This window comes from Accipiter gentilis, chromosome 17 (assembly GCF_929443795.1).
Source record: "Accipiter gentilis chromosome 17, bAccGen1.1, whole genome shotgun sequence".
NCBI lineage: Eukaryota > Metazoa > Chordata > Aves > Accipitriformes > Accipitridae > Astur > Astur gentilis.
The window spans coordinates 19,478,131-19,490,323 of NC_064896.1; the positions used below are offsets into that span (position 1 = coordinate 19,478,131).

The 12,193-nt window shown below is 41.9% G+C and overlaps 1 protein-coding gene across 5 annotated transcripts in view; it reads left to right on the forward strand.

The window, feature by feature from the left end:
- The window catches only part of MICAL2 (microtubule associated monooxygenase, calponin and LIM domain containing 2), a 136,607-nt gene that overhangs the window by 78,994 nt on the left and 45,420 nt on the right, over positions 1-12,193 (forward strand). For all 5 annotated transcript variants that reach the window (XM_049819930.1, XM_049819933.1, XM_049819932.1 and 2 more), the window contains 2 exons: positions 501-589; positions 926-1,025. In XM_049819930.1, the coding sequence (XP_049675887.1) occupies positions 501-589; positions 926-1,025 (189 nt within the window). The remainder of the gene's footprint in view (positions 1-500; positions 590-925; positions 1,026-12,193) is intronic.

Sequence of the window (12,193 nt, forward strand, 5' to 3'; positions counted from 1 at the left end):
TGGAGATGGGGAATTATTTTTTGCCTTTTTTTTTTTTAAGTTTAGAAGGAAATTATTAAACTGAATTGAAATTCCCTTGCCGCTTCCACGTGATTTGAGTAGATTGGAGTATTAACCTGATCTCCTTCTACAAAAGGATTAAAGACTCAAGGCCAAAGGTAGTACTTTTGCAGTCCAGAGAATCTTCTACAAAGACTTTTTGAACTGATTATTTGACTTTTTGCTGCTTGATGTCTTGTGTTGGTTTCTGCTATTTATTAATCTTAAACCTGTGTGACAGGTAAATGAACTTGCCTTGTTTAACAGATGTGCAAATCTGTGTACTGTAAAAGAAACCCATTCAGAGCAGTGAGCTATTCAGAGTCAGTGGCATGTTTCCCATTCCTTTTGCTGCCCAACCATTAATTATCCTGATTTCATCTTTTTATAGACACAACAGTGGGTTTTCAGTCCGTATACATATAGATAAAATAGCATATCATTTATCTTTTCTTTTGTAGGTAAATTTTACTGTAAACCTCATTTTACGCACTGCAAAATCAGTACTAAACACAGAAAGAGAAGAGCAACGTTACAAACCCAAGGAAAGGTACGTATTGGTTATATTACTAATGCAGGAAATGTTGAGGCAGCTTTATCTGGAGCAGGGTGCAATACTTGTGTATGTATGTGTGTGAAGATGTTTTCTACCTGATGTCCAGAAGTAGTAAAATCAATACTAAAATATAACTTCCCGGTTCTGTTAGTTTGGCATATTTATAGTCTGGTTCTCAATGGAATTTAGCTTTTCCTATACAAAGTAAAGTTGAACTTAAGAGCAATTGGAAGTGAAAATATATATGAAGACTTGAAAACAGTAACGGAAACTGGGCTTTTCAATATTCTAGAAGTATCTTTAACTTTTTTTTTTAATGCTTTATATAAGGAGGCAACAGAAGCATGGAAGAAAGAGGAACCCAAACCCACAGAGACCACCACAGAAAGCACTTTGTCTACTGCTAGCAGTCCAGAGGACAGGTCCCCAGGTATCCTGACTTCCTTCTTTAGGGGCACGCTAAGCTGGCCCCTTCGGGTGACAAGGGATCTGCTTGACATTCCCAGACGCCTGTCTAACTGGATGCATGGTTTTCTGCACGCTACCAATCTTCATTTCAGGGACAATGCATATAACTATACCTACTTGTATGAACTCTTGAGCCTTGGTGTGCCATTCCTCTGTGCTCTTCTAGAGGTACTTGCTCATATGTACCGGGAAGCAGAGCTATCACTTGAAAATGTGCTTGAATGGGTGAAAAAATTCTATAGGGTTTAAATTCTTCTACGTGTCTTGCTCAGTTGTGCCTTTCAGATTTTCAAAATTAACAGCCTCATTATTTTCTTGAGGGTTTTTGTTTGGTTGCTTTTTTACTTTTCATGCAGTTTAATGTGTGACTTAAATGAACGGTGGATTCCTTCTGCTATAAACGAGGTGCAATCAAAATTTTCCATATAAAATGTACTGTATGTTAGAGCATGAAGGGCAGTGTCCAGACACATTTCCAGAACACGGAGACAGATGAAGGATGTTTTGTAGATTGTTTTGGTTTGGGTTTTTTTGATTCCCCATTTTATCCTGTAATCAGACCATTGGGAGGGTGGTACATTTTAAAACCATCCTTCCTGCCCCACCCCACCCCCTTTTTTCTTTTTTTTTTTGTTAGACCAAGAAAAAAATGTGTGTTCTTTCAGATATTTAGGGAATATTTATGACAAATGACTGGGTTTTGAAACCTGAATATGGCGCATATCTTTTTTTTTTTTCCCTTGCTTTCATCTTTGCGCTCTGGGTTATGAGGTTTATAACTTGCATGAATATGTTTAAAAAAAAATAATCATGTAATTAATTCACATTGCTCCTAGTCATGCCTTCTACATTTCTTATATGTGATAGATGCCCTTTGCTAATAGTGGGTATAATCTGTACTACTAATTTATTTAAAGCTTTGAAATAAATTCGAAGAGCAAATCTAGTGGAGTAAAGGCTTGATTGAAACTGTAAGTCAAAGGAACTGGTAGTGTAATGAGACCTTACTCATTCCTCAAGTTGAGGCTTCCTTATCAGGTGGCTGATTCGAGGAATATCAATTTATGGAGCAGTCATCTGTAAGTGAAATCACTGCTGTTGTGCCTCTGGGTAGGCACTACTCCTATTGTTTTCTGGAATTTTTTAAAAATACAAGTTTAGAACAAACAACAAAAACCTACAAATGTATGCTAAGGAGATTACTTCTTAGTTGGGTATTTCATTTCGATGTGTAAAGCTGATGGCAGAAAGGTGAAATTCTATTATTTGGAGCAGCTGTTAAGTAGATTTCTTTCAGATGTCTCTCAACAAGGTCTACCTTAATCAGAAGGTGTCAGGACAGGTTAGATAAGCTATTTAGTAGCTTAATAGCAAGGAGACACCAACATCCCAAATTCTGACTACTTTCAACCTAGTTAGCCAGTGAGGTAAGCATGCTCCCTGCCTCTCAAATACTTAAATGGTTAAATTCAGAAGTTAACCAGGAAATAGGTAAATACGTAGACACGGTAATATACATAGCCTAAAATTGAAAGCATCTGTAGCATTTATTTCTAGCCAAAAGAATGTGGCTTAAATAATAGGAAATAATGTCGCATTCAGTTAGTGTTAAAGTTGAGGATCATCTTCCATTGGTCTTAAATGACTGTGCTGCTTATGGGCTAGCAGTTTTTGATTTATTTTTTTTTAACGTAATGTGGGAAATGATGATTTGAATTGTTTTGTTTCTTAGGTATTAAAAGGAAGTGTGTCTTCTGTTTAAAATAAATGACAAACTGGATTTCTCTTCTAGATAGTTTGAGTTTCTTTAAACTACGAGGGTAAAGCTTTTCACATTTTAGAGTGATTATGTATTTGGGGAAAAAATGGTGAGCACATGCACAGAACTTGAAAAAGTGCTTGAAAGAAGTTGTTTAGGTATAAGGTAGCATTCGTTAGAAATAAATTGTCATTAATGCTCAAACATGTATTCAGCAAAACTTTGCTAGAATGTTGACTGAACACAGCAACAATTATAGTAACATGGTGGGCATCTGTATGTATGTAAAGAAATGTATCTGTAGCTTTTTTTTATGGCCCTTAAAAAAATGCTTTGGAGCACTGTATACTTTTAAATTATTTGCTAATGATAGTAATTGTTTCATCCAAAAAAGGAAAAAATCTGCAGTGCATTTTACCATGTTACTCCTGCAACACACTAAACTGCTGAGTTCTACAGTTTTAAAATTTGGGTTTGCCATTAATTTTGATTTCAGTTTCTCAACAGCACAGTCTTTAGGAACACTTTTTCCTGAAATTTTCTCCTGCTGTTTACTACAGGAAATTCTCTCCTTTTCAGCAGAGTGAGAATAATGGTAAACTTGCAGAAAATGGTGATATAGTAAGATACTTGGAAATCTTTGATGTCCAATGAATTTAAAGCAAAAGAATCTTACTAGTAGAAAGTTTAAAAATAAGTTTTAAAAAAAATAATTAAAAATATAGTATTGGCTTTATATGGATATGTAAAAGGGAATAAAATCCCTACATTCCCACAATAGAATTCAGCAACTTGCATAATGAAAACGTTTTCCTGAGGAATCTTAATTACACTGCCTATTCCACTGGGATTTTGCAGGTGATTTTGTTGGGCAGGTTTTTTTATTGGTATCAATCTAATTGATACATTTTTTTTAATCTCTTCATATTAATATTCCACTAGTAAGATTCATACCTATTTGTCCTTGTTTAATGAACAAAGGCAGTTTCATTTTGGCCAATTCTTCTTTGTGCCTACGTAATCTTTCCGATGCTTTCCTATATAACCAAGTTAAGTTCTGTGTTTTTTTTTCTTGCCGTCTTCTCTGTCAATCTCCCTCGTTGCTTTTAGTCCAATTCATCATTCCGGTGCTGCACCCGCTCACTGGCTGAAGCCTTTCTGCTCTCAGGTGATTTTTTTTCTGCTTGCCAGTTCCAAAATTGTGTGACTAACACTGTTGTTTGACAGCATTTCATTGCGTGGTTTTTTTAAGACTTTTGGAGCAAACTGTGTGTGTCTGGTATATTAATGGATGTGCGCTTTGGCATGATCATTTAACCTGTTGCTGAGTTCATGGTTCTAGAAAAGGTAACGTCTGCGCTCTCTGTAGAGAATGTTTTTCTCTCTGTGTCTGTGCATGAACACTTCCTTGTGCCTTTAAGGTAAGTTAGGCGAGTAAATTGTTTCTTGAAAGAACTAGTTAAAGCCTTACTTCTTTCAAAATATTGAAGGAAAGATTTAAAATAAGGTCAGGACAAGATTAACCAACTGATTCTCCTGGTTAGCGTGAGCACCTATTTCCATTGAGCTCGAATATGCAATGAGCAAGCAACGTTTGAGCGCTGTGGTGCTTCCTAAGCACTTCTTTGCTTTTATACTGGAAAAGTATGATATAAAAGGATTCTGTTGAAAAAGTAGCCAAAGCGATGCAAATTCCAGTCTTCTACCCCAAGTACCATAGTAGGCAGGCCTAACAGCAGTACATGTGCATGCTATTTTTAGTCTGTAATATCAAAATGCCAGGTTTATATAACCAGAGTGTTTTGAATTGTTTTGTTAACGAATTAACTAGGCCCCATTTGCCATTCTGATGAATGGATTCGTCTTGCTGCATGAGACATTGCCACTACTCTCCATGGCAAATTTGTATGTCTATTTTACATAAGTTCCAGTGTGTGTAATCACGTGTTGATAATCCAGAAGGGGAAATGAATCCAAACAAGAACCAAGGGCTCAGTCTGACAAGCAAGTGCTCTAAGGTTTTGGTCGACATGGTCATGACCTAGCCTTCCCTGCTGGGGATCCCTTTCAAAGGGAACGGCCTTTGGGAATTGAGCTAAGCACCAATTTTCAGGAGGGGCCGAACAACCTCTGCCACTTGCCCCGTTTCGCACTCCTCGGTGGGGAATGCAGAAGGGCTGCAGCGTTGGAGGCCCACGCTCCTCATCTTGCTGACCTGTATGTTTGCGTGACTAAAGCAATATTATTAATTTGTGTGGGTATCCTATAATGTCTCGATGGCTTTGAAAGTCCCCACACTGTGCCCACGCAGAAACCTCTCTGTATTTTAAGCATCACTTCCTGCACAAATGGTTAGGACGTGACTTGCTGTGTATTTCAGGGCTACGGTGTTTTGTTACAAAGCTCAGCATGCTTTGAGATGAAGGCCGTGACGTGAAGGTCTGCCATTTCAAACCACTTCCCATTGCTGTGTTTTTTTTACCCTCTGTTGCAGAGTCTTCCTAGCTCTTCCTGGCCAGTGAGGATTCTGTCCTTCTCCTAAATCTTCTGTCTTCATTTTACTTTATAATCTTAACTGAATATTTTTATTAAATAGTTTTTAATGCTGTATTTAAATTTTCACATGGAAATTCTGTATTTTGCACACAGTGAAAATTGTTTTAGCTTTATTTATGATACCTGCTGTAAACAAAAATAAATGTAGTTCTTTTTAAGTCTCCTTGTTTCATCTCTTCCTTTAAAAAATATTTCCTGAGGACAGAGACTTAATAGTGACTTCACGCTCGTTTGCAAATTCCTCTTCTGGTGGATGCTGTTGCGTTATCTTTGTTGTGGCCTGGCCCAAAGGCCCGAGAGTTTCACTGTGGTGGTGTAATGGCATGTGTGTCCCTTCTGAAAGGGATATACGTCGGGGTCCTTGAGAAGTTATCCCATCTGCTGCAGATCAGGAGGTGCCTGGTGTTGGGATTTATCCTTCCTGGGAATGCTGAATTGGTGTTGGAGAGCATGGGGGTTGCTTGTATTGCATACACAAATGGCACTTCAACTTCTGTTACCTTTTCCTATGTTTTTAGTTTACATATAACAAATGTTGTAAAGGTCATGCTAAGTTAATGTCTTTGGGATTTTATATTGTGTACGGGAAAAGCAGGCAACAACTGTGGGTAAAGCTTTACCTTTGCTACTGGCTCTGGAGTGCTATTTGCGAGCTCCCTCTATCTTCTGGACCACTGGAAGCTATAGCTAATGGTGATCTATTATCTGTTAACAGGGGCCTTATTTTATTTATTTATTTAGCCTTCTTTTGCTCTGCCATGGCTTTTTTTAATTTTCATTTTTGTTTTTAAAGCTGGTGTTGTGGTTCTTTTTAAACAGCAGGTTTTCCAAAAGAGCTTTCCCTAAGTAGTCCTCCCCTTCTCCTTTCTTTTGCTTGCTCTGCAATTCTTAAGCTATAATCTCTTCCTTTGTATTTCAAGAAAAAAAACAAATCCCAGAAAGAATTGTCCCAATCATTTAAAATACATGTGACGTATTTTTTTTAAAAAAGTTAATTCAAACTGAGCCTCACTAGGGCTCTTTGAATGACAGAAATTAATTTTTTGAAAGTGTTGCAAAACACAATGTTGCTAAAGAACACCGAATGCTATTCCCAATGAACTATTCCATCATCCCTGCCAAAGAAAAAGCACCATGCACAGTAGGAAGTTTGCTGTCCGAGGGGGCGATGATTTACATAATGAAAACATAGGGCAACAAATACCATTTAAGACAATACTTGGCACTTCCTTAATTTCAATGGACAAAGCAATTCGGGTAGAACTAAATTTACTCTTTGAACAATTTACAGTTTTGGAGCAGGCTCATTTCTGCCATCTTGATCATTTTAGGCAGAGGCAGTGGCATGGAAACATCAGAAGAGGTTTTTGTGTCTGCAGAAGATGATGATTTGTTTGGCACTGAAGCTTTGAGAGGCATCAGATGTTCATGCTGTTCTCATAAAGTTTCACTTATTCCTGCTAAAATATCAGTACAATAACTTGGAAATGGGGTAATCTTAGAGTCTAGATTTGTTGTAATTGTGTTTCTCGTGGTGGCAGAAGTCAAATCACTAGCAAATCCTATCACTAGAGGGACGTACCTAGCAGTAAACAGTCCATACCCTGGAATGTTAGTGGACGAGACAGGACACAGTATACAGGAAAGAAATAAAACAGACAAAATGAGCAACCTGTGGGGAGCAAGTTCGTGTTAGGTCCCTCACTCTCTGTCAAAATCATTACACGATAAAACTAAATATTCCTTGTTTTGCTCCTAGTAATGCTGCTAAAGGAAGAGAGTAGTGGGTTAAGCTCTGTGCGAGTTTAACAAGCCTAATTTGGGACTCCTGTCCTTCTCTGGCCATGTGAGCAGACCTCCCTGTGAGTAGGAGGCCTGAATCCTTCTATCGCTCTTGTGTTGAGCTCTTTCCAAAAGTTCCAGTGCTCACAGTCTCCGGCAAGCACGTGCTGTTACTAATGCACACCAAAGCAGCAATGCTTTGTCCCTTCGCATAGCTGGAATTGGCAGAGGTGCTGGTTTGAAAGGCAAACAGGCTGCTACTCTGGTCTTGAGCGGCCGCTGAACTGGGTGCCTTCCAAAAATCGTGGTTTCGGAGCAGATGATACTAATGCCTCTTTACATAGTTAATGCTTTCTAAGACTTGGAAGCTACTTGATGTTATAGATGCCATTATAGCACTAGAAGTGCAGAGGTGACGTTTGCTGTGTCTGGCAGCCACAGGAGTTGCTCTTTCTTCCTCTTTATACTGGTTCAAATGGGTTCTGAACTTGTCTGTTGTCACTAGGGCAATTTGGATTGGAAATATGTACACAGATGGGCTTTTTTTTTTTTTTTTAAAAGCCAGGCTAATCTTTCATTCTCAAAGCAAGGCAGCATTACCTGCCTAGATGTCTGTTAATAAAAATCAAACATGTTGGGATTCTGTAAAGGTAACCTTCCTTTATTATAATTATGTTAATGCTTTATAATGAAAAAGATCTTGCTGGTTTTAAACATACTTGATTTGAAAAAAAAATGAGTACAGACAAAACCTCTTAAAATTGCTCAAATTGAAACATCAGCCTTTCATTAACTCTACCAAGAAGAGTAATTTCTGTTCCTCTCGGTTTCTTCTAGATTGCTACAGCTATAAAATGCCAGTGAAAGTTGCTTCTGTATGTATTCCAACCTCAAGCAAGGGCTATGGTCTGCGTTTTCCCACAACATTATGGCAATTAGTTTCTATAATGGGCTTTAATTCACTGCTGGCTCACTCATTCCTCACATTCCAATCAAAAGAATGAGTTCTGAAATGCACTGAATTTTGCATTAATATTCTTGTTTTTGAAGGCATGACATGTTTGCAGAAGACTTGATTTTTTTTTGCATGAAAGATCATGTCACTGAAGATCAGAAGACATTTTGTATTAATGCTTGATCCAAGTATACATATTAGTCATGTAAATATTTCCCTAAGTCTCTTTCCTTTTCTTCATGAACTGTGTTAACATAAGAAGGCTTTGATCTCATCTCATCAGGTGGTGGGCTCCAAACTTGTTTGAAATTGATGGAATTTCTGATTTTTTTTTTTTAATGTGAAATTACAAAGAAATTTGCATGTTGCTGTAGTCTTGAATTTGCTCTTCCAGCATTTATTCTGCAGGTATTCATTCACGTCTTTCTTTTAAGGTTTTTGGTGCTTTGAGTCTGTGGGCAAAAAATATTATTTTGACAGACACTGATCACTCTAGGGACTGAACTGTTGTTGCTGCACTCTGAATTCACAATTACTACATGCATTAATATACCAGACTAACACAGATTGCTCGATAAAATATGTATTTACTCTAAAATTACGGAAACAGTGGGTTGTTACAGCAGTTTTTGTTTGAGACGCAATTTTTCCATAAAGATACACATTCAGTATATGTAGTAGGTTTTCACTGAGTTGCTTTTTCCTTTATCTGTATTAATTTTTGCTTAGTTTGTATCAGAGCGTTAATGTGCACCATCCTGGATGCATTCAAAAGTCGTGTGCTTTGGGCTTTGTCTTGCTTTGCCGACTTCAAATTCCCTGGTTGTGTTTCATGCATGAATTCAGAAGTGTCTGTTATCGAGTAAGTAATGGATACTTGGCCAAAGTGTTGTCCTGCTGAAGAACTTGTGTAGATGCTGGCGTGGGCCCACAGGGGAGTGGGAGAAGGTGGGCTCCTGGTGTGGGATGGAAGGAGGGGGCTGTGGAGGAGCCTGTCACTGGGCCGTGGGTGGAGAAGAGGCAGCAGGAAAGCGTTCGTAGGCGCTGGTGGTTGGCAGCACAGGGAGCAGCGTCCCACCCCATGGATGATGGGAGAGCCGGTTGCCTTTTTTCTTTGCCATTTTTAGCCACCATAACATGGAAATGACTTCCGTAGATGTACGAAGCAAGCATGAGGAAAAAGGAGGAGAAATGTGGCAAGAACTGAAACCTGTGAAATGTCAGACACCGTATCTTTTACAGGAGTCATTTTTCAAAGATGAAAAACTGCCTGACGGTTTCTCAGGTGTGATGAAAAGTCTAAGTTTGGACGGGACATCAGTTTGGGAATGCTGCTAGGAGCCCTATAGCCTCCAAAGGCAGATCTGTGAAATACCTTAATGGGATGTGTTCAGTTTCAAACTGTAACAGGGGTGATCCTCCCCTGCAGCCGTACGTGTTTTGAAGCTCAGGTTACAGGGCACAGCTGAAGCTGTAACAGGTTTGGGCTCCAGTTGCACTCCAGTGTGGGCTGGCAAGCAAGTGTATTACAGCAAGAGCAAGGTCTAACCGATCTGGAGGTGTCACGGTTTTCCCCCCATCCCCTCTCGCAGCCCCGTGTGGGCTGTGCTTCCCTGGTGAGCCCTTTCTGCTCCGTATCTCATCCCTCGGCTCGCCGGGTTCGTTTCAGCTGTGCTTCCGCAGCACTGGTAGGAGACGCCTTCCTTCTGCCCCCGCAGCTTTCTTCAAGCACTGCTATATTATAAGCAGGACTTGTAAATTATTTTTTTGGTTTATTATACAGTAAGAAGTCAGAGAGGCACTAAAGTGTGCTGGGTGTGCTACAGATCAATTTGTGGTCTGCTGACTGAATTTCTTAACGTCGGTTTTTGATGCCAACCGGTGTTTGCTTTCACCATCAGAGCTGCCTACGTTTATGAGTAACTCCACTTTAAAATTGTTCACTCCTGTCATTGCCTTAGTCAGCAGCTCCATACAAGGCCAGGCAGAGGTCTGCTCATCCTGTGAATGAGTTATGGGGTGACACAGTTTAATGGCAGGCCAAGAGCCTCAGGATCGCTCACCAGGAAAGCAGGATGCAAGTTAGGCCGGGATCTTTTTTTCTGCGGGGGGGACAGACACTGTGTTGTATTGGGCCAGTTGCACAGTGGGGAAAGTGAGCCATGTGCCAGCCCTGGGTGCCCGGGCACCGGTCTCCTGCTGATAAGAGCAGCACTTGAGATTTCGGTGGTGCTTTTCACCCGAGGACCTGAAAGCCCTTTGCCAGCCTGGAACGGCTGGGGCAGCTGCGGGTAAGTACTGCTCCTGCTTCACAGCCCTCGGGGGGTCACAAGAACGGGATGTGTCAGGTGCTCAAACATCACATCCCAAATGTAGGTTGCAACACCTAATTCCAGTAAGTTTCCTTCTCCGCCCCCCCCCCCTCCCCAAACAAGGCCTGCATGCAGGTACGCAACATGGGAAGGTCTCTCAGGAATCAGTCATTTTTTTTGTCTGCTTTTCCTGAGCCGCAGAGCAGGTGCCGAGCTGCCTGCCCTCAGGGCAGGGCAGTTGTGGCAGGGTCCCCTCTCACTGCCAGCAGCAGGTATGAACAGTTTCTTACCCCTTCCAAGGGCCCAGCCAGGGGGTCTCCACCCAGTCAGCCACCAGACCTTGCGTTTGGTGTGGGGGGACCCCCAAGCCGGGCAGACCAGGGTGCTCTCGGGGGCATTTTCTGGACCAGCCTCCCTGCAGAAACTTTATTCCTGACCACCAGTACGCCGGGTGTGTTGTGGCCCAAAGCAGAAAGGTTGATATAATTTTAAAATTTGTTGTTTCCTGGCTCTGTTGCGTTTCTGGTTTTCATCGTGCCTTCAGGGATGTTCGCCGGGTTTGTCTTAGGTTAAGTTTTAGTACTTTGGTTAGCTCGGCAAGGCTCGTTCTTTCTGCTTGTGCAGGGCTCCCGTTTGGTCTGACTTGCCTTAGCCAAGAAATACCGGGAGAGCTCTCGCTGTGCCTTGCTTAAAAATTAATTCCCCTCTCATGACTTAAAACCAGCTAAAGAAGAGGAGGGAGGATAAATGTGAATGATTCTGGCTGCTTATGGCACGGCAGCATTCCCTTGATGGGGAGGCTGCCGCAGCTGGCGCAGTTGGGGATTTTTCAGTGGAGCATCTTTGACCATTTTTGTCCAAGACAGAGAGAAGCACGCACACAGCAGCCACTCCTGAGCAAAGCTGATAAAATGCAGCTGCCCTGAGCCAGCTGGTGTCCGAGGCACTTGGCCCAGCGCTCCCGGTGGGGAGGGGGACGTCGTTTGGCAGAGCTCAGGCTTTGTGCCGGCACGGGCGGGCGCGTGCTCTGCCCGAGGTGGGGGGGAAACAGCCAACCTGGTCCAGCTGCCCCAGCGGGGGCTTGGCTCTGCCCAAATTTGGCTGGTTCCCGAGCCCTTGTCATCTCATTGCCAGGTCCCAGTAATGTGATTTGTCTGATGCTGGTTTAGCGGATGACTCGGGAGCAGCAGCCGCCCGTACAGAAAGTCAGGCTGCCTCATCAAGTAGGACTCGCCAGTATGAATAACATCTGCTTACGTTGGCCCTGGTGTTATCAGTGGGGGGACTCAGATGCTGGAACGATCAACGCCTTATAAATGGTAATCATAGAAAGTGCTGAGAGCAGTCTGCGAAGCCCTGGGTGGGTGGACGCTAAGCCCCTTTGGAAGGGGTTTCTCCTTTGCCGCGTGTGCGGTGGCACGCTGCTCCTGGGCAGGTTTCTGAAAGGGAGCCGTGCCAGGGACCGTCACAGGACCATGGTGTTTTCATCACCTAAGCAAAACCCATTGCAATCACGCTGCCAAGCATGGCATAACATGGAAATAGGTTTCGGTGCTTCTCTGCGCAGCCCTGAATCGGCACGGTGTGCCTGAGATACCAGCTTGTAACTCAGCACCTTTCCCTCATTAAATTGGGCTGGTGTGTTGGCAAAGCCTTTGGGACCAGGAGGAGGGACGTGATGATACATTTATCTGTTTTGAGGTAGCAGAGGGAGCTTGCCTGCTGGTGGACTGCATTTAGCAGTTTGTTAGTCATGGAGGGGCAGT